This window comes from Canis lupus, chromosome 2 (assembly GCF_003254725.2).
Source record: "Canis lupus dingo isolate Sandy chromosome 2, ASM325472v2, whole genome shotgun sequence".
Classification (NCBI taxonomy): domain Eukaryota; kingdom Metazoa; phylum Chordata; class Mammalia; order Carnivora; family Canidae; genus Canis; species Canis lupus.
In genome coordinates, this window is record NC_064244.1 from 40,211,573 (window position 1) to 40,234,513 (window position 22,941).

General features: G+C 38.1%; 1 protein-coding gene across 3 annotated transcripts in view; it reads left to right on the forward strand.

Annotated features, from left to right (window-relative positions):
- Positions 1-22,941, forward strand: part of STK32A (serine/threonine kinase 32A) — a 127,985-nt gene that overhangs the window by 52,192 nt on the left and 52,852 nt on the right. For all 3 annotated transcript variants that reach the window (XM_025447652.3, XM_035713556.2, XM_035713554.2), the window contains exon 5: positions 12,887-13,060. In XM_025447652.3, the coding sequence (XP_025303437.3) occupies positions 12,887-13,060 (174 nt within the window). The remainder of the gene's footprint in view (positions 1-12,886; positions 13,061-22,941) is intronic.

Consider the following 22,941-nt stretch of genomic DNA (forward strand, 5'->3'; position numbering starts at 1 on the left):
GGATAGCAAAAATATCTTAAAATGTTTGTAGTAATGGTGTTGTCAGAGAGTGTTCATGTTGCTATTCTGAGAGTGTTTTTTTTATATATATTGGGATAAAGCAAACAGAATGAAGGATTATTTGGTGAAACCTCCTTGAGAGACCTCAAAATCCTTGAGAACCAGGATTTTCAGTAAGGGAGAGAGGAATTACTGGTATTATAATGAGAAAATTAAGAATTTCCATTGTCTTGAGTGTCAATAGGAAAGTATCATTATGATCTTCCAATGGACTTACCTTAAAATACATTTGTATGCACCTGTACATATTATACCTATGCCTATACCAAATATCTACATCTGTGCCCAGCGTTCACCACTGAAAAGACCTAGTAACAATGACAACCCATTTTCAAGGAACATTTCTATCATTCAAATAGTTTGGAGGAGGAATTGTACAAGATAGGAGTATTTTTTCTAATCAGAAGATCAAAAAGCTGTCAAAGCCTACTAGGGTCACATCAAAATAACACATGATCCAACTTGACTATGTTTCTGTTGGCCAAAGAATGGACATAATGAATGAAACATCAATAAGTGTGGTAATATCAAACCTGTGAGCTTATTACATCTAAAAAATAAACGAAATTTGTTGCTTGCTTTGGGAGGCTTCTGTGAAACCAAGTCATTTTGAAAAATGATAAATAAAAGAAAGATGTAAGCATTGGTTTTACCTTTCTAATGTGAATTCTACCTCAGAGTAACCAAATAACTGGTCAGAGGCAATTTTATTTTATGTAAAAGTACTCCAGATAAACTATAAAGAAGAGATGATAGAATTCATATATCACAACCCCTAAGGAATTCTTGGAGATAACCATTCCAGAGATTAATAGCTGATAACACCTTGAAAACATAAACTTCTTAATTATATACCCTCTGATCAGAGTATACGACGCCATTTATAAAAAGGTCTTGCCCCTTCAAAATCAAACCTGAGGGATTCCCTGAGTGGCTCGGCAGTTTAGCACCTTCCTTCAGCCCAGGGTGTGATCCTGGAGACCCGGGATCGAGTCCCTGCATGGAGCCTGCTTCTCCCTCTGCCTATGTCTCTGCCTCTCTCTCTCTCTCTCTCTCTCATGAATAAATAAAATAAAATATTAAAAAAATCAAACCTGAGCAAATTATGAGATCTAACCACCAATTTTCATGAAGTACAGAAAGTTGTAGAACATGTAGAAAGACATAACAGAAATGCAGTCAGAAAAATTTAGACTACAGAAATGCTACAGCAAAAATGAATTTTTTTTTCAATAAAAAATTACTAGGAGCCAGTCAGGGAAGCAATAGAATAGATTTGAAGACCCATAAACTAAGGACAAAGTATGGACCTTGTTTGCATCCATTTATAGGACCTAAATAATTCTATAAAAGTTTTTTTAAGTAACATTTCTAGAACAATTAGAGAATGTTAACCTTGAATATTTGATAAAAACTACTAGTCATTTTATATAGGAGCTGATGCAAATGGGTTAGTCTTTTTCCTGATGAGATGACATCAATTATTTTTTCCTTTTTTTGCCTTTTTTAATTGAAATGTATTTGGCATATAACATTGTACAAATTTTAAGGTGTACCATGTTAATTTGATACATTTGTAGGTAATAATATGATTACCATTATAGCGATAATTAGCACCCCTATCTTGTTGTGCAATGATCCTTTCTTTTTCATGGTTAGAATCACTACCTTCTAGTCTCTTAGCAAATTTTTTTTTTTTTTTTTGGTCTCTTAGCAAATTTGATGACTATAATATTGTTGTCTATATCCACTTGCACTAGATGTCTAGGGCTTTTTTACTACTTGTTGCAAGGAAACAATATATATTGGACATATCAGGGTAGAAAAATATTTTTGTTATATTTGTTAGGCCTTTCAAATATAAAAATATAATTTAAAAATAAAAGGTAAAGAAAATGTAAAATAAAGCATAAATGAAAATAAAATGACTTATCACCATTTAGGTAGCTGGTTATCATATTCTCAGGAAATGTTATGCATATACCAGCATATGCATGTAATATCTTTATTTTCCTTTTGTGGTTATGTGTATATATATCCTTTTGAAACAATATATATATATATATATATATATATATATATATTTGGATTTATTTCAAAGAGAGAGAGAGAGAGAGAGCATGGGGTGGAGGGGAGGGAAAGAGGGAGAGGGAGAGAGAGAATCTCAAGCAGACTCCCTGCTAAGCACAGAGCCTGTTAGTGGGGCTCCATCTCACCACCCTGAGATCAGGACCTGAGCCAAAACCAACAGTCAGATGCTTAACTGACTGAACCACCCAGGTACTGCTGAAATATATCCTTCTATGTACCCTAAACATCTACCCTATAATACATATTATAACACTGTTCTTTCCCTCACCTTGTCTTCAGAATATAATATCTTAGAAACCTTTTATTATTTCAGAATGTAGATCTGCCTCATTTTTTACATTGTTGTACTATGAATTTACCATAATTTATTCACATGCTTCCCTATTGCATGCAAACTGTTTTTTATTTTATAAGATATAATGAGTATCCTCATAAGTACATCTTATTATGATTTTTCAAGTGTATCCTTAGCAAAAGTTCTTGGCAATGAAATTACAGGGTTAAGAACCATGTGGGTTGTTTTGTTTCATTTTGTTTTTGAAGATCTATTTCTCAGTTGTCTTCAAAGGAACTTTCACCAAATTACCCTTCATCAGGGAATCAGAGAGTGTCCATTTCTCCATGTCCTCACCAACCGCGGCTCTCATCAAACCTTGATGGAAGTGTTCTCACTCTGATACATTAATGAATAGAAGTCATACGTGCTTATTTGGATGGTAAATTCACTCCCTCTAAATTTATAGAAGAGAGAATTTAGATAGTTATCTCAAATTGGTGCCAGTGTTATCCAAGCCATTAATCTTTCTTTACCTCAGCTTGTCATTCATGCTGTGGCATTTCAGTTAAACACACACACACACAATAGCTGGATATAGTTTTTGTAAATTATTGAAATCAGATTTTTGCAAACCTTGGGTTTTCTGTGTTGTCATGGCAAATGAATTAGGTGAAATAATACTGTTTATGTTTTTTTTTTTTTTTATGAATTTCACACTGGCTGTACTTTGGAAAATTACTACAGAGCCGCAAGAGGAGAAACATGATGGGCCACTGCTCCAAAGACAGGTTTTAAAATTCAGATCTGTACTTAACAATTGGGACAGTATACCCTAACCTCCTCTTGACCCATTCCTGAGGGATCTCTTCTCACAAGAGCTAGTGCTTTTCCTAAACTGTGAAAAGCCTGCTGTGAGCACTTCCTGTTCAGAGTCTGAAAAACATAGATTAAATTTTCTATCCTTTGAGTGCATAGGACAACATTGGTTCTTAAAGATTCTTCTATGGAGCTGCCTGGCCAGTGATCGGAAATGTCCCACCATTGGAATGAGAATACCATGGAGGCATACAAATTGAATTTTAAGAGTTGACTTGAAGGGCATTTAAATAATTATTCTATTCCCTGGCAGGGTTTTATTAAAGTTTTAGATGATTTTGTTTTGTAAACTATACTAGTCATGGTTCACACAGCATGTGTGTTAACCGTGTGGTTCTTGAACAAATATATAGCCTCTTTATACCATAATCCTTTCTTCCCCTACTCACTGTCCTTTTTTAAAAAAATGTTTTTTAAAATTGTTATTTATTCATTTGAGACAGAGAGCTACAGAGAGAGAGCATGAGCAAGGGGAGAGGCAGAAGGAGAGGGAGAGCAGATTCCATGCCAAGCAGAGAGCCCCATGTGGGGCTCCATCCCAGGACCCAGAGATCATGACCTGAGCCAGAGGCGCCCCTCACTGTCCTTTTTTTCTTTTTTCTTTTCCTATTTATTTATTTATTTATTGTCCTTTTTTTCAATAACAACTTTATTGACGTATATTTTACATATCACTTAATTCAAGGAAACAATTCAGTGATCCTTAGTAATTTTATGGAGTGGTGCACTAATCCCTATAAATCAATTTATAGATCTTTTCATCCTCTCAATAAGATTGCTTTTACTCCTTTAGAGTTAATCCCCATTCCCACCCTGACCCCCAGGCAACTATTAATCTAGTTTCTATATCTCTACAATTGCCCTTTCTGGCAATTAAATTACAAATAAGTCATCTCCTGTGTCTGGTTTCTTTTCACATAGTGTAATGTTGAAGAGCTTCATCCATGTTGTAATCTGTGCTAGTAGTTCATTCCTCTCTGGTGCTCAGTCGTATTTACTGTACGAATATACCACATTTTGTCCATTCAGCAGTTAATAGACATTTAGCCCTTCTCCGGTTTTTGGCAATCCTGAATAATGTTGCAGTGAATATTTGTGTACAAGTCCTTCCATGGAAATATGTTTTTATTTCTCTTGGCTAGATACCCAGGAGTGGAATTGCTAGTGAAATAGTAATATTATGTTTGACTTTTTTTTTTTAAGATTTATTTATTTATTTATTTATTTACTTATTTATTTATTTATGATAGACATATTGAGAGAGAGAGAGAGAGAGGCAGAGACACAGGAGGAGGGAGAAGCAGGCTCCATGCCAGGAGTCTGACGTGAGACTCGATCCCGGGACTCCAGGATCACGCCCTGGGCCAAAGGCAGGCGCTAAACCTCTGAGCCACCCAGGGATCCCCTGATATGTTTGACTTTTTGAGAGACTCACAAACTGTTTTCCAAAGTGATTGTACAATATGTATTTTCACCAACAATATATCAGAGTTCCCTTTTCTCAGCATCCTAAACCAACACTTCTTACCTCTTATCTGTTATAGCTACTCAGATAGATTTGACATTTGTGATTTTAATTTCCACTTTTCTAATTCCTAATGATGCTGACCATCTTTTCATGTGTATTTTCCTTAGTGAAATATCTATTTGTGTCTCTGTCCATGTTTTGATTGGGTTCTTTTATTATTGAGCTGTAATAGTCCTTTGTAAATTCTGGATATAATTCTTTATTGACTATATATTTTGCAAATATTTTCCCCTACTCTGCTGCTTGCATTTTTATTTTTTTACTGATGTCTTTTGAGGTGCAAAAGTTTTGAATTTTGATAATGTCTAGTTCAGCATTTAACGGACTTTCTTTCATATTGTATCTAGAAAACTTTTGCCTTTCGATGTCTCAAAGATTTTATCCTATGTCTTACTCTAAAAGTTTTACTGTGTTTGTGCTTACATCTTTTTTTTAATTTTTTTTATTTATTTATGATAGCCACAGAGAGAGAGAGAGAGGCAGAGACACAGGCAGAGGGAGAAGCAGGCTCCATGCACCGGGAGCCTGACATGGGATTCGATCCCAGGTCTCCAGGATCGTGCCCTGGGCCAAAGGCAGGCGCCAAACCGCTGCGCCACCCAGGGATCCCCTGTGCTTACATTTATGTCTAGGACCCATTTGAGTTAATTGTTGTATATGGTGTGGTCTAAGTTCATCATTTTTCAAAGTGAAAAAAAAATCAAGTGACTATGAAGCTTCATCTTTGGACTCTTAATTCTGTTCCATTGACATGTAGGTCAATATGCTTTATAGGACATTTAGAAATTGGAAAGTTAAAGTCTTCCCATTTTTTTCCTCTTCAAAATTATTTTGGTTATTCTAAATGTTTTGCACTTCCTTATAAATTTTAGGAGTTACTTGTCAATATATGCAAAAACAAAAAGCCTGTTGGGAATTTAATAGAGATTGTATTGATTCTGTAGATCAATTTGGGCATAAATGGCATCTTAACAATATTTGAGTCTTCCAATCCATGAACATGGAGTATTCTTTTTTTTAATTTTTTTTATTTTTACATATTTTTTAAATTGGAGTTCAGTTTGCCAACATATAGCATAACACCCAGTGCTCATCCCATCAAGTGCCCCCCTCAGTGCCCATCACCCAGTCACCCCCAATCCCCGCCCAACTCCCTTTCCGCCACCCCTTGTTCATTTCCCAGAGTTAGGAGTCTCTCATGTTGCGTCAACCTCACTGATACTTCCCATTCATTTTCTCTCCTTTCCCCTTTATTCCCTTTCACTATTTTTTATATTCCCCAAATGAATGAGACCATATAATGTTTGTCCTTCTCCGATTGACTTATTTCACTCAGCAAAATACCCTCCAGTTCCATCCACATTGAAGCAAATGGTGGGTATTTGTCATTTCTAATGGCTGAGTAATATTTCATTGTGTACATAGACCACATATTCTTTATCCATTCATCTTTCGATGGACACTGAGGCTCCTTCCACAGTTTGGCTATTTTTGGACATTGCTGCTATAAACATTGGGGTGCAGGTGTCCCGGAGTTTCACTGCATCTGTATCTTTGGGGTAAATCCCCAGCAGTGCAATTGCTGGGTCGTAGGGCAGATCTATTTTTAACTCTGAGGAACCTCCACACAGTTTTCCAGAGTGGCTGCACCAGTTCACATTCCCACCAACAGTGCAAGAGGGTTCCCCTTTCTCACATCCTCTCCAAAATTTGTTGTTTCCTGACTTGTTAATTTCCCCCATTCTCACTGGTGTGAGGTGGTATCTCATTGTGGTTTTGATCTGTATTTCCTTGATGGCAAGTGATGTGGAGCATTTTCTCATGTGCTTCTTGGCCATGTCTATGTCTTCCTCTGTGAGATTTCTGTTCATGTCTTTTGAACATGGAGTATTCTTTAGTTATTTAGATCTTCTTTAATTTTCCTAAGCAAAGAAAATTTTCTTTGTGATTTTCTGTGTAGAAGTCTTGCACAAGTTTCCTAAATTTATTCTTAAGCATTTTATTCTTTTTGAAACTTTAGCAAATGCAACCATATTCTTAATTTCATTTTCACATTGTTCATTGCTTATTTAGAAAAATGCAATTTTTTGGGTTTTGCATATTGATCTAGTATCCTGCAACCTTGCTATTCTATTTATTCTAATGAGGTTTTATGGTTTTTCTTGTGATTTTCTATGTGCAGAATCATGTTGTGTATGATTAAAGATAGTTTTGTTTCTTTCAATGTGGAAGTCTTTAACTGATTTTTTTTATTTTGGCTAACTACACTGGCTAGAACCTCCAGTACTATAATGAATGGAAGTGAAAGCAAATGATCTTGCTTTGCTTCTGATCTTAGAGAGAAAGCATTTAGTCTTACCCCATTAAGTATGATGGTCATTGTAGGTTTTTATCACAAATGTCTTTTTTTAAGATTGAAGAAGCTGTTTTATTCCAAGTTTGTTAAGAGTTTTATCATGAATGAGTGTTATATTTTGTGAAAGGCTTTTTCCTCTATCTATTAGGATGATCATATGTTTTGTCCTTTATTTTATTAATATGATTTATTATATTAATCGATTTATAGGTATTAATCTCATTTGTCCATGGTGTAGAATTTTTTTAATATGTTGATGGATTTGGCTTGCTAATTTTTTAAAGATCAAACCTGAATTCTTATGATCAGTAAAAATGGGGATATTGATTCTACTTATCACATAGTTTTGCAGTTACAATTAAATACAATAATACACATAAAGTATCTAGCATGGTATCTGACAGATAGTAAAAGTTTAATTAATGGGCATTATGTCATTTATACCATCAGCAATAAGTGTCTTCATATAATTACGTCTTATAAAATAATGGGAAACAACTGTATAAAATTATTCTGCTTAATACTGGACTATATTACATTCATGGGTGGAAGGAGAGAGATAATTAAAATAAGAGCTAACATTTACCCGTTGCAAACTATCTTCCAGGCTCTGTTTTAAGTATTTAATATCGATTAACTAACCAAATCTTCCCAATAGCCCTATGAAGTATGTACCCTTATAGTTGGGGGTGGTGGGGGCTTATATAATTTGTTCCAATTATAAAGACATTAAGGGGAAGAACTGGGATTTGGACACAAGCAGTCTGGCTCCAAGACCATATTCTTTACACACTATGTTATGTGCCATGCTTTATGCTAATTGCTTTACAAACATTATATCTAATATATTCTTAGCCATATGTGTACAAAATGACTACCAATGTGCAGATATCACCTCTGAATTTGTAAGAGATTTGCTGCAAATTCACATATTAAATTTGCTGCAAATTTAATATGAATTTAAATTCATATTTATACCCAAACCTAGGGCAGCCCTGGTGGCTCAGCGGTTTAGCGCCGCCTGCAGCCCAGGGTGTGATCCTGGAGACCAGGGATAGAGTCCCACGTCAGGCTCCCTGCATGGAGCCTGCTTCTCCCTCTGCCTGTGTCTCTGCCTCTCTCTCTCCTCTCTGTGTATTCTCATGAATAAATAAATAAAATCTTTAAAATAAATAAACCCAAACCTATCTGACACTTATTTTTTATCTTATTTTTATTTTTTTAAGTAGGCTCCATGCCTAGTGTAAAGCCCAGCGCAGAGCTTGTACTCACAACCATGAGATCAAGACCTGAGTGAGATCAAGAGTCGGATATCTCTAACCAACTAAACCAACCAGGCATCCCCAAATTTATTTTCTTTTTTTTTCCCAAATTTATTTTCTAATTGTATTTTTCTTAAGTGTGTTTTAACTGATTCTATTTTTGATGAATCAATCAACATATTTTTTCCTCCAAAACCTGAGAGCTTTTAGAAGCAGTAGCTAATATAAGTAATTCATTTCCCTTGTTTTTCTAAATAATGATATTAGAACTGACCCTTGCTCATGTAGAGTGTGAATGAAGATTTGACACATTAGTTCTGCATTCTGCAATAGGCAGCAGGTTCTCCTGTATCATGATTTTCAAGCTTTTTTTGACCCATAAGAAGAAATATATTTTTCATCACAATCCAATAGATATACTCTCATAGAAACATATTCACAAAACCAAAAATTTCATAAATGGTTTGTCTTACATATTAATAACATTTTTTTCTGTGATATTTAATCTGTTCTATTTCTTCAAAAAAGAAGTGCTTGTTAGAATGAGCTGAACTGATTTCACAACCCATTAATGGGTTATAAGCCCAATTTGAAAAACGCTGCATTGGAAATATTTTAGATCACTTCAAATGCTCAGATTCAGATTTATCTCAAGATGGCTTCTGTGAGACAGCTTTAAACATGAGTGACTTCTTCGAACTTAGCAATCATGCTAATTTCTAAAAACAGAACTTAAGGAATGTGTATCACACACACACCTAAAATGTGTGTTTTAAACTTTTTCTTTAGTTCATTTATTAATTTGTAATCTTTTATTCTACAACTATTTATAGAGGCTACATTTCAGGCAGTGTACAAGTGCTCAAGAGCCAAGGATGAGTAAAAAAGCAGGCATGCATCCTGGTGGCATAGTGGGAATGAAAACCATTAAGCCAAAAGCACGCAAGAAAATATTTTCGAATTATGCTGAATTCTATGAACAAGAATATGGCATTGTATATGACAGGGTGACCTGTCTTAATATGGAGTGTTAGAAATGCCTCTGTGAGAAGTGTCACCTGGGCTGAGGGCAACAGATGACGAGGACCCAGCAATGGACAGCATCGTGAGCACAGGCACAGGCCACACCACATCACAGTCTAAGGCTGGAGAGAGCATGGACTACTAGATGAGGGATGGAAGGAAGAGATCTAAGGATAAGTCTGAAAAAGTAAACAGAGACAGACCATACAGGATCCTACAGACCATGAAAAGGGGTGAAAGGGCTTTATGAAGCTGGATGATAGAAGGCTCACAGTGCAAAAATATAACTAGAGTATGTAGAAAGGATTGGAGAGGTCCAAGATTATACAGAAAGAGCCATGAATAGCTACTGCCATTGTCTGCATCAAACATGATGGGACAAGATGAAGTAGTGGTAGTCTTTTGTTGCTTATCTCTCATCCTGCTGAGCACACTGCAATGTATTTCATATGCACTGGAACCAGACTTAATCATTTTGGAGCTGTCAGCTAAGAAATAAAAGTCATGGAAATGCAACAGTGAGTCTCTGTGACAAATGGGCGAGGTGTAAGGAAGCTCTTCCTCTTTTATCAATAAATATCAGACTATGAGGGATCCCTGGGTGGCGCAGCGGTTTGGCGCCTGCCTTTGGCCCAGGGCGCGATCCTGGAGACCCCGGATCGAATCCCACGTCAGGCTCCCGGTGCATGGAGCCTGCTTCTCCCTCTGCCTATGTCTCTGCCTCTCTCTCTCTCTCTCTCTCTCTATGTGACTATCATAAATAAAAAAAAAATTTAAAAAAAAAAATCAGACTATGATATGAACTTGCATATTCTAGTTATCACCAAACTATATTATGCCCACATATTTTACTGAATATGGTTCTATATAATCAAATACTTATCTTCCCTTTCTCTGAGAGTTTTTAAGATCTATGTAAAGGGCTTCAGATCTGATGTACTGAAGGAGGAATATGATTCTTAACAGCCAAACCTGGCTCCATGATTAAATAAATTTATATTCATACTGGACAGTGAAGAATGTTGCCTCTTGCCTGGGCCACTTCTTTCTTTGATTAATAATCCCCTGCATGTAGAACACTGTTGCTAACTTGCCATGACTGACACCTTTATCTGTTCAGGAAAAATGGTTGCTCATCAAGGCAAATCTAATAATATCATTGCCCTTCCTTGGAGTTAAGTAGAGTGGAGTCCTCTGGAAGGGGAGTCCTCTGGTATGTGGCCAGGTTTCTGACTTCTACCTGTCTCCCATGGGAGCTGAACGCAGTCAACGACTGCTCTGTAAGATAGCCTGGTCTGCATAGGCTATTTCCCTTGGCATCTCTTCTCCTTTTTCTGATACCCAGGCCTCACCCATATCACCACCCCTACCCCACTTGCCACCGATCCCAACAGACCTCACACACATCCCAGGGGGGATCATCATTTCGGATTCATTAGCTGAGAGCAGCCGAAGGTATCACAGGTCCCAGGCATGATTACATTTATTAGTACATTGTTGCTTACTGAAAGTCCAATAAAACACAACAAATATAATAAAAACAACAAATATAACACAAAAAATATAAAAATAGTAGTGGAGTGGGAAGGATTGTGAAGCAAATAGCCCGGGTTCAGGCACCTTTTCTGGTGCCCATTGAACCAATGGCAGGGATGACCAGCCAGTTATCACAGTGAAGTGAAGAATATCATTTCCAAAAAGACAATACCAAAAATGTATTCATCGTCATATTTTTACAAAGCGTTTCCTGTGTTTCTGTCTAAACTTCTCCAAGGGCTTAATTTCTGTCATCTTCTATGTGAATCAGTCTTAGTGGTAAACAAAATGTTATTCTTTGGACAAGTAAGCATCAGGAACTGGTGGTCTTCATTAGAATGTTACTGCTTCAGATTAATGCTTCATTGAATTTCTCTTGTTTCTTTTCCTTGCAATTCCCTACCTTCTCCTTTAGCACAATGATCATTATAAAGAAGAAAAAAAAATACCAGGTGTGGTTCCTCAGTTATTGATATTCTACATTTCTTTCCCAAGCAAAGAATTTGTCACCAGGAATTAGTTTGCATCCCTGGGCACAGCTTGCAGACAATCAAAGAATTATTTGATTCAAATAAAAATTTAAAATGTGATCTCAGTGACATTATGTCAAAAGAAACATGTCAAAACAGTGCTGATTCAGAGAGCATTATTGTGCCTAGAAATCATGTCTCTGCTTTGAAGGAAACAAAATAAATCCTAGCAGCGGGAATGCATTTTTACAAGAGACTCTTTGCAAACAGCACAGGCCAGTTCTGCTCTCCTGTATCTCATTTCCTCTTCCAATCTCTCCACACTGTGCTCCTTCAAGTGTGAAGTCCATGCTTGATTGTAGGTCCTCCTTAAAACTCTTCATTGTCACCCTAATGCCTACAGACTTGTGAACAGGCACCTGTCATGGGATGTGCCATCTGCGTTCCTCTCTCAGCTCAAGCTTCCCCATCATACCTGTTGGAGAGCAAACCCAAACTATTTTCCTTTTTCGACTCACACTATGTTCTTTCCCATGTCTGGGTTTAATGCAGGCTGTTTTTCTCTATCAAATCTTACTTTTGGACCTGGAGAACACTTCAGCTCTACCGTGTATTAGGCATTTCACCTTGTGCACATTCTTCACCAGGTCTTGACTTCCTCATTTGTAAAATGGGAGCTTAAGAGCAGCACTTTGGGGGTTGCTAGGGGTGCTGTTTGTAGAGGGCTTCAGCGCCTGCCCCAGAGAAGTGGCTCAATGGAGATATAGGTGACACCAGTTTTATTTTGTGCCTGTTATTATCACCACCCTTCAAAATATAACTCAGGTCTCACTTCCGCTGAGAAGCTTTCCCTTACCTCCCCATCCCAAAGTGAATTACTTCCTTGTACTATGCACTTACTTTTTTATTGCCCTTTTGTATCTTTTTCTTATCATTAATGCGGTACACGATTTGTTATAAGGTTGCTGGGCAATGAAGTTTTATCGTGTGGAAAAATGGGAATGAGAATGGTTCAAGGACACCTCATAATTCACATTTTATGGACCTCCTGCAATAGTGTGGTTAGGATATGATTGTTAATGGTAAGTGGATGAGTGGGGTTTTCTTTGTTCCTGGGCTTTATAGTTTTGTAAGCTAATAGTTATTGAGTGCTTAGTATATGTCAGGCAGGATATTAAGTGTTGTACTTGTTCTTTACTATGATCAAATGTGGTAGATATTATTCCCCTTCACACATATGGAAACTGAAGGTCTAGGGTCATAGAGCAAGGGAGAGACCATCTGCTCCTACACCTTGAACTCTTTGCTCGAGAACACTCTGTTCTGATCTATGAGGGGTCATTTGCCTCTGGGACTCTATAGTATGTAAATGTATTTAATACTCTTTCATTTCTAATTCTATTCCAGGTACTCCTTCCAAGATGAGGAGGATATGTTCATGGTAGTGGATCTCCTGCTGGGCGGGGACCTGCGCTATCACCTGCAGCAGAATGTCCGCTTCCAGGAAGACACCGTGAAGCTCTTCATCTGTGAGCTGGCCATGGCCTTGGACTACCTACAGAGCCAGCGCATCATCCACAGGTCAGTTAGATCCAAGGGGACAGCCTTGCACTGAATTACAGAAGAGAATTCATAACCTGGTACATTCAACAAGTTCTTGTTAAACATGACAGGTAATCCGCACTGAACTCTTGCAACAGCCCCTTGAAATAGTCTTATTGTCCCTCTTGTGAATATTTTTTTAAATGAGTACATTGAGCTAAATTTGCTCAAGGTCAGTTAGTGAACAATAATACCAGAATCAATGAGTATTGGCACTAGACAAAGAAAAAGTGACATATAGGAATGTATCTCCTTCACTTGGGGAATCTGTGTTAAATGGAGACAAATAACACAAGTAGGTATAAACTCAAATAGACATTAGACAGAAAAGGATAATACTTTTCTTTGTAAAGGTATTGGTAGGTGGGGCAGCTGGGTGCCTCAGTCAGTTGAGTGTCTGACTCTTGATTTTAGCTCAGGTTGTGATCTTGGGGTTGTGAGATCAAGCCCCACATCAGGCTCTGCACTCAGCACGGAGTCTGCTTCAGATTCTCTCCCTCTTCTTCCCACTCACACACACACTCTCTCTCAAATAAATAAAATCTTTTTTAAAAGAGATATTGGTAGGGTTTTTTTTGGTTCAAGTTTTTTTTTTCAATTCTAGTCATTTAACATCTATTGTAATTTCGGTTTCAAGAGCAGAATTTAGCAATACAAAGATATCGGTAGTTTTACTGATGATTTCCTATGTAGTATCTCCTTTGATCTCTATAATAACTTGTGATAAGTGATCAGAGCAGGTATACTTGGACCGTATTAAATATGAGAAAACCATGATTTGGAGGTATTAAATTATCATCCAGGTTATTTATGATAATATTTATTAAAATTTTTATTTTAATTCCAGTATACTTAACATATAGTCTTATATTAGTTTCAGGTGTATGAGATAGTGATTCAACAATTCTAAATATTCCCCAGTGCTCATTATAACAAATACCCTCCTTAATGCCTTTCACCTATTTCACACATTCCCCCACCCACCTCTCCTCTGGTAACCATCTGTTTATTTCTCTATGGTTAAGAGTCTATGTCTTGGTTTGTTTCTCTCTTTTTTTCCCTTTGCTTGTTGTCTTGTTTCTTAAATTCTGCCTATGAGAGAAATCATATGGTATTTGTCTTTCTCTGACTTATTTTACTTAGCATTATACTCTCTAGCTCCATCTCTTTCATAGTACTAGAAGTCCAAGCCTCACCTAGCAGGCAACAAAAAGAAATAAAAGGCATCCAAATTGGTGAGGAAGAAGTAAAACTTTCAATGTTTGCAGATGACATGATACTACACACACAAAATCCTAAAGACTCTACCAAAAAACTACTAGAATCAATAAATGAATTCAGTAAAGTCACAGGGTACAGAATCGATGTATAGAAATCTGTTGCATTTCTGTACACTAATAATGAGGAGGCAGAAAGTGAAATTAAGAAAACAGTTCCATTTATAATTGTGACAAAAACAATGAAATATCTAGGAATAAAGTTAACCAAAGAGGTGAAAGACCTATACTCTGAAAACTACAAAACACTGATAAAAGAAATTGAAGATGATTCGAAGAAATGAAAAAACATTCCATGTTCATGGGTCAGAAGAACAAAATTATTAAAATGTCTATGCTACCCAGAGCAATCTACAGATTTAATGCAATCTCTATCAAGATGCCAACAGCATTTTTTACAGAGCTATAACAAATAATTCTTAAATTTGTATGAAACCAGAAAAGATCCTGAATAGCCAAAGCAATTTTGAAAAAAGAAAAACAAAACTGTAATTATCAGAATTCCAGACTTCAAGTTATATTGCAAAGCTGTAATAATCAAAACAGGATGGTACTGACATAAAAACAGACACAAATATAATGGAAGTGAATGGAAAACCCAGAAATAAACCCACAACTATATGATCGATCGTTTATAAGAATTTTGAATCTAATCACCATCAATGCAGCTACAATTTACTGATGACTTTGTACATATGCCAGATATTACTACGTGCTATTCTATATTATCTTATTAAATTCTCAGAACTCAAGGAAGATACCACATTTCATTATAGGATCACCATTATACCGATGAGGAAATTGTGGCTCAAAGATTTGAAAGGACAAATCACTGACAAATGGCATTGCCAGAATTTAAATGTAGGTCTTTCTGAACCCAAAGTCAGAGCTCTGACTACTACACCAACTTGCATTCATTACACATATGAAATTTATGCATTAAGTATGCATCATTGAGTGGAAATCAACACATATGACTCTGCTGCTGTCTTATTTCTAATCTTTGAAGAATTTGCTAGGTTTTTAAGTATGTTTACATCTTTACAGTGTAGTAAAATTCTGGCCAAATAAAATATTTTCCAACCACTAAGTTGACATTTATCTAAAATATATGTAGATGAGTACAGAGCCTGTGGATGAAGATGTAGCATCATAATTTATAGATTCTCTGTGCAGGTACTATGGAACAATCTGTGTGTAATCTTGATCCTGTATACTTTCAGTCATATTTTAATTTCCTGTCTTTCGGAGGACCTACTTGTGTTGGAAATGTGCTCTTCAGGCAATAGGTGAATAGAAAGCAGACCAGTTCATCGTCTATGAGCTTGGAAGCAAATGAACACACCTGGTGTTTTGTCAGTAACTGAGAACCCTGTTCCCAAGCAGTCTTTCTCCCATACTAACGTTCTGCCCCCATCACAACCCCAGTTCTTTCTAAGGAAAAACTTGCCTATTTGTAGTCTATGGTGTCTCTCTCGGGGTATTCATGCTCATTCATCCTACCCAAGATTGCCAACCCACAGCCTGCTTGGGTTGCTAACATCCTAGATCTCAGAAAGGAGACAGGTACAATGAGAAGCCAGCATGGCTACAAGGGCCTTTCAACTTTCTTTCCCTGTTTGAATCTGGGGTCTGTGTCGTCTTTCTCTGGGCTTCATTTTCTCTGTCATCACAAGTCAAGATACTCTAAGCATTTCTGCCCTATGTTTAGAAATGCATTCCAAAAGGAATTCAGGAGAAAAAAAAAACCAAAACAGAAAAGTCAACACAATTTGTGCCCTAAGGAACTTACAAACACCAAACATTGCTGTTCATTACTTCCTCCCTTGCTCTTTGTTGCTCTCATCATTCTGCCACTTGTATAAGAAACCAGCGATTAACTTTCTCCCTCTGGGCCTTCACACACTCACAATCATTACTCCATGCCCATCCTCAGAAGAGCCTCTTTGAACCAAAGTGTCTCCTCACCGCAGTAAGGTGAATGCAAGGCAAACTCAGTGACATTCTGACCATGTTGTTAAAAAATGAGAGGAGCTCCTCTCAGGGTCAGAAAATAATCCAGGTGTATTTCTGTTGCCTATAAGGCCCCACTGAGCCTCTCATGTGTTATATTGTATAGGCGACTGTGGCTCTTTGTACTTCTCCTGAGGACCTGTGACATTGTTAATGTGTAATTACTTAATTACTATCTGCCGCTCTGCCACGATGGAAACCTCATGTGTGTTTTGCTTTTCACCGTAGAACAAGGATGCAGCAACCTCGCATGCCTGAACCATACAAATGATTGACTAAAAGCCAGGTTTACAAATGAGACAAAATTAAAATATAAGGTATGAAAGCCAAGAATTTCAGACCTACCTTGGTGTTCACATGGAGTAACCATATAATTCATCATCCAAATCAGGGAACTCCTGAGAATGAAAGAAGTCGTTATTAATATTTATGCTTGGGCAACAGGCAAATAAATGTTCTGGAAAAAAACAGGGCATGTATCAACATCATTAAGGCTTTTCAAGACAGTACTGACCAAATAAACAGGTTGATTGGGAGAGTGCTCTGATAATCATGGCTTTCTGCCTCCAGAGTACCCAATATCAAATTGAGACAGTGTCAAGTGGCTTAAAACACATGGACACAGTAAAATAAGCGGTGTTCTTTTGTCTGCAGCGTTAAAAGGATAATAATGATGGCACTCGGAGGCTCGGGCTCAGGGGGCAGAGTTAAAATGGTGAAGAGCAACATAGAAGAAGAGGAAGCTTTTGAGTAATTCTCTTTTTTTAAAAATCTTTCTTCAGGGGAGCTTGGGTGGCTCAGTCAGATAAGTGTCTGACTCTTGGTTTCAGCTCAGGTCGTGATCTCAGAGTGATGAGATCGAGCCCTGCATCAGGCTCCACGCTTAGCTTAATAGTCTCCCTCTCTGGCTCTCTCTCTCTCTCTCTCTCTCTCTGCCCCTCCACTAGTGCATGCTCGCTCTCTCTCTCTCTTTCTCAAAAAAAATAAAATAAAATAAAAAATAAAAATAAAAACAACTTTCTTCAAGAAAATCCAAAAACTCATGCTAGATTTGATGGAATCTAAGATAAAACATCTTTCAGCTACTTAGAAAATTGGATAATAAGACACATCCTTAGTTCTGAATTACTACGTCGTGAGTGAAGAAAGCAGAGTCTACGAAATTCAGTAGCTGCCGAAGACAAGGAAAGACCATCTATCTGCTTGGGTCAAATATGCGACTTCCTAATTTCAGGAAAACGTTGTTCCAAAAACAACATTATGTCTCTGGACCTGGTAGAAGATTCAGAATTCTCCACAGGCCTCGGCAAATGCAAATGCGTGTGGAGCCGTAGCCTGGGGGGCTGCCTCCTACCGAGGGCTTCCTGGGCAGCAGGCCCCGGTGCTTTCTTTCATCCAGTCTGCTCCCGCCCAGGAGCCCGGGCCGGGTCTCCATCTACAGCCAAGGAAGCTGGCTGGGGAGATGAGGGACCGGGCCCAGGGTCGCCGGGCTGACGAGTAGGGGAGGCGTCACTGAAGGCAGGGCAGAGGTCACCATCTCCACAGGAGGGGTGGTCAGCGCGGCTGTGGCTCCGGGGCGGGCAGGGGACGAGGTGAGGCCCGGCCACTGCCCTTGGGCACGTCCTCTGGCTCCACAGGCGAGGGTGGCCCATCGGCAGCCACTGAGGACAGAACAACTCAAAGCGCAGGCTGGGAGAGCGCCTGAGCTACTTCAGACAAGATGATGGTTTGGGGCGACAGAAAACAATGTTTCTTGAGAGTTCAGAGGATTTAAAAAGGATTTTAAGAACCAGAGCAGAACGAAGAGTCCAGTCTGTGTAAGAAGAACCGTATTCTGAAGGAAAGCGCTCGTTAATCAACCCGTATTCCATAGAACGGTCTGTTTTGAATTTTTGCCTCACGTTGACTTTCCCGCCAGCCACGTCTGCTATCGGTTATTTTTTTTTAAATACCATAAATCCCGTTTCTCTCACAAATTCTAAGCGAGCTATGAAGAGAGTTTTGTTTTATTTTGTGGACTCTTTTTAAGTCTACAGACTTTAGTGTTTGGTAGTTTTCCTCAATATGTAGAGTATTTAGCTACATGTCCTCACTTTTAGAAACTTCCTTTCCTGCAGTTGTTGTGGAAGACACAGGATTGCACAATAACCATTAATTTTGAATCGTGCAGTTAGACACTTTTCTTATTAGCAAGAAGTCAAAACGTTTTTCTACGAGGACAGCTTGAAAATCAGCATTAGTTTCCAAATTATGGCCAGATTCTGGTTCAGTATTCCCCTTAACTTACATTAAATCAGTGAGCAAAGATTTTAAAATGTAGACACAGTGATTATTTGTTTTTATTAAGAAAACAAGGAAAATGAAACTCGTTACAATCCTTCCTGTGGGGATAGTACTGTTTGATTTGTTGATTGCCACAGTCTCTCCAGTGACTAATGTGACGGAAAATAATGATTAGAGCCCAAAGACAAATTTGTATTCACTCCCTAGTCAGATGTTAAAGAAGCCTCAATTACAAATTTGCACTAATGAAGCCAATTGTATGGGACAGTGAAAGAGGAAGTCATCCTGGATCAAAATACCATTTGTGAGGGAGTGTTGATGTTTTTTTTTTTCCTCTTTGTAAGAATTACCCCCACTCTCATGCTTTCCAAATCCTATAGGAATGAGATGAAACTCTAATGAGGCAATTTGTAGAGATAACTGCAATACAGCAGAGTTGCAAACGTTTCATCTCCAGCAGATTACAGATGTATTGAAGCAGGAATAAAAGAAAATGTCCGATTGCCCAAAATAGACAGGCCGGTGTTTTTACTCATCACCTTTGTCTTCTTTGCTATGATCACAGGAACCAGTAACTGACACTCTGGTTCATCTCGGAGCCTCTGGGAAGAGACACATAGGAACTGGTTTTCCCACACTTGCCTTTGGACTGAAGTAGCTACTTGCGAGAAGCTGCTATCATTCTTCTAGAAATCAGCATTTCAATGGTGAAGAATAAGCTTAGAGATAATGCCTCTACTATAAATATTCATTCACAAATTGTTTCTTGAGCACCTCTTTGCCAGACAGTGTTCTCGATGCTGGACTGCAGTGGTGAAAGGACGGACAAGTGCCTTGCTGTTCAGAGTTAATGATATCATGGCATTAAAGGGAGCCAAGTAAAACATTTCAACATTCATATCAGAAAGATCTTAATCCTGTGGCATGTAGTATAAATAAAATAAGTGGCTGTGGGTCTATCCTGCCACACGCATGTACACACTCATCTGCATCTTCACAATGGTTATAATCATGCTTCGAATTTGTAACCCCTGGGTTACAAGATTCTTTATAAAGTGCCATCTCTCCCTCCTAAACTTAAGCCCTTACAGATGGAGACTACACCTCACTCAGGTTCTGAATCCCAGCATATAATCTAACCCAGAGTGGTTGCTGAATAAATCAATAGCTGAACAAATGAATGAGGACAATATAGACATGTGATCCTTGGGTCAACGTAAAGGCAAAGGTTACCGTGGGTAATGTTGTCTTCGGCAACTTTATAAATTTAATGCATACATTCCTATAGTATGCCCACAAGCGTGTGGAGCTCTGTGCTGCCTTTCTTCCATGCTGTTATTTTTTTATCCTGTATAAGAAATGACCACAAAGTGACTTAAAATAACACATAGTTATAGTTATCTCAAAGTTTCTTTGGGTTGGGAGTCTTGGCACATTTTGACTGGGTTCTCTGAAAGGCTCCATTCAAGGTGCTGGCCAGAACTGGGTTTTCTTCAGCAGGCTGGCCTGGGCAAAGGTCAACTTCCAAGTTCAGGCAGGATATTGACAGAATTAATTTCCTTGAGGCTGTAGGACTCATATTATTAGCTCCTTTTCTCAAATTCACTGACAAGAGCAAGATTCTAGAGTGATTGTGCTAGACAGGCAAGAGTATGTATCACTAAATAACCATTACATAATAGAACACAATCACAGGAGTGACATCTCATCAGCTTTGTTACATAATGTTGGTTAGAAGCAAGCTATATGGGGCACCTGGGTGGCTCAATAGTTGAGTGTCTGCCTTTGGCTCAGGTCATGATCCCTGGTTCCTGGGATCGAGTCCCACATCAGGCTCCTTGCAGGAAACCAGCTTTTCCCTCTGCCTATGTCTGCCTCTCTCTCTGTGTCTCTCATGAGTAAGTAAATAAAACTAAAAAAAAAAAAAAAAAAAAAAAAGGCAAGCTATACAACCAGCCCACATTCAGGGACTGGGGATGATACAAGACACCAGGAAGTGGGGATCATGTGGGTCACCATAAATCTGTCCACCATACTTCCTCTAAAGAAGTTGTACTACACCAGATGTTGACACCAATTTCCTCTATGACCTTAAACATAACCTCAAACTTCCCTCAAGGAGGTTTAACTAAATGACCAGGATGGGTTTTTTTTTTTTTTTCACACCTAAGAGTCTAGAATGATTTCCCCTTAACTCTGATAGGATGTTCTTCAAAGTGTGATCTCAGTGTTTCTTTGCTCTCTACCACACACCCATTTCTCTCCAAGAAGGCTGTGTGACCAAAATGTACTATCTAAAAAGCATGAGACATGAGGTGTGAAAAACAGCTGTTAGCACACTGACCAATTAAGGTCTTATTTGCAGTTGAGCTGTGAACCAAAATTATTCATTTCAACCAAGGTCTTTAGTTTGTTACAGGCAGAGCTCTCCTGGCTGACATTTCACCTTCTGTCTGACTCACATACACCATACTGTCTTGAAAGTCACATTTCATTTTCCTGAGATGATAATGCATAGGAAAAAAATAAGATCTTTCTGCAGCTAATCAGTTTAGTCAGTGATCATTGAGTGACAGTTGAATGAACTTGCCAACTCAGTGACACCCCCAGCTTTCTGAAGCCTGTGAGAGTAGGAGTGAGTCATCTGGAGAGATGTTTTTCTAGTTCCTAAAGGTGCCTACTGCTTTCCGCTCACCAGCATTTTTTAACCATTTAATTTATACTACAAAGTACATATATCATCTTTTTAATGACTTAAGAAGAGCTATCATTTATTGTGCATATGCCAGTGGCCACCGTGGTAATAAGCATTTTGTGTGCACTGGCTAATTTGATAGTCAATGGTACTATGACAGGGTTGAGTAATTTGCCTAATATCATGTAGTTCGTGTACTAAGGCCAGATTCAAAAGTAGGATAATCTGATTCAAAGACCCTGCTCTTAATAAAGGCTCCCTTATTTTTCCTCATATGAAAATAATAGGCATCCTCAAGATCAGATGAGCTTAAAAAAAAAAAAAATCAGAGGAGCTATTTACTGCTGTTCACCCAACAGCAACAAACACTGGTTTAGATACGTATTTTTAGTTGGTACGGGCTAAATTGCATGTCTCCCAAAAAGATATGTTGAAAGCCTGAGTCCAAATATCTCAGAATGTGACCTTATTAGGAAAGAGAGTCTTCACAGAGGTAATCAAGTAAAACTGGTTCATTATGGTGGCCCCAGTCCAGTGTAACTGGTACTCTTATCAAAAGAGGATATTTGGGCACAGAGAGAGGATGATGTGAAGGACACAGGAGGAAAACACCATGTCAGGATAGAGGACTGGAGTGGTGCATTTCTAAGCCAAGGAAGGCCCAAGGTTGCCAGCAAACCAACAGAAGCTAAGGAGAAGCAAGGAAGAGTTCTCACCTATAGGTTTTGAGGAAGCATGGTCCTATTGAAACCTTGATTTTGGACTTGCACTCTCCAGAACTATGAGATAACATATTTCTGGGTTTTTTTAAGGCCCTTGGTTTGTAGTACTTTGTTACAGCAGCCCCGGTAAACTAATGCAGTATGCTTGTATAGTTTTCTTAGCTGCTAAGACTTTAATCTTCATGTGTAGAAGGTGCTACTCAGAACAGCTTCTGTCCTCACTATTGACGTGCTGCTTCAAATATATTATGGCATGGGAGGCCAGCATTAAAAAAAAAAAAAAGAAAAGAAAAGAAAAGAAACTTGTTAAAATTGCCTGCAAAATTAGGGTAACCCAAGAGAATATTCAACAAGTCAAATCCATTGGCTTTAGCATATAGTAAACTATTTTATGTAGTCCACAGATGGTCTTTTATGTTTCAGATTTGGTAAGATATTTCACATATCTGTGGCTTTCTTATAACATTTCTCTGGTCCAAGGTGTTTGGTTTTGCTTTTAGGCATCTATAAGGGAAGTTAAATCTTCTTCAGTTTACCAAAGCAGTGTGTCCAGTATGAGAAAATTGTAAGTCTAAAAAATGATAGATTAGCTGATTGCTTGTACTGTGTACATTCCACTTGGCTTTCTTCTTTTCAACCTATTGATAATTTTTGCTGTTGCAGTGGGATCAAGAATTTGGTTTCAGGCCACCATTTTCTGTGGAATGGTTAAGAAAATGACCTTACTTTTTGTTTTGGTAAATCTTCTCTTCAGCAGATCATAAGCCTTGTAAATGTTCTCTTTCTCTCACTCCCACAGCAGAAGGGCCACTTGAGCCTCAAAAACAAAACGGCAGTGCAGTAATGAGGGTATTAGGTTGATATGTTCTA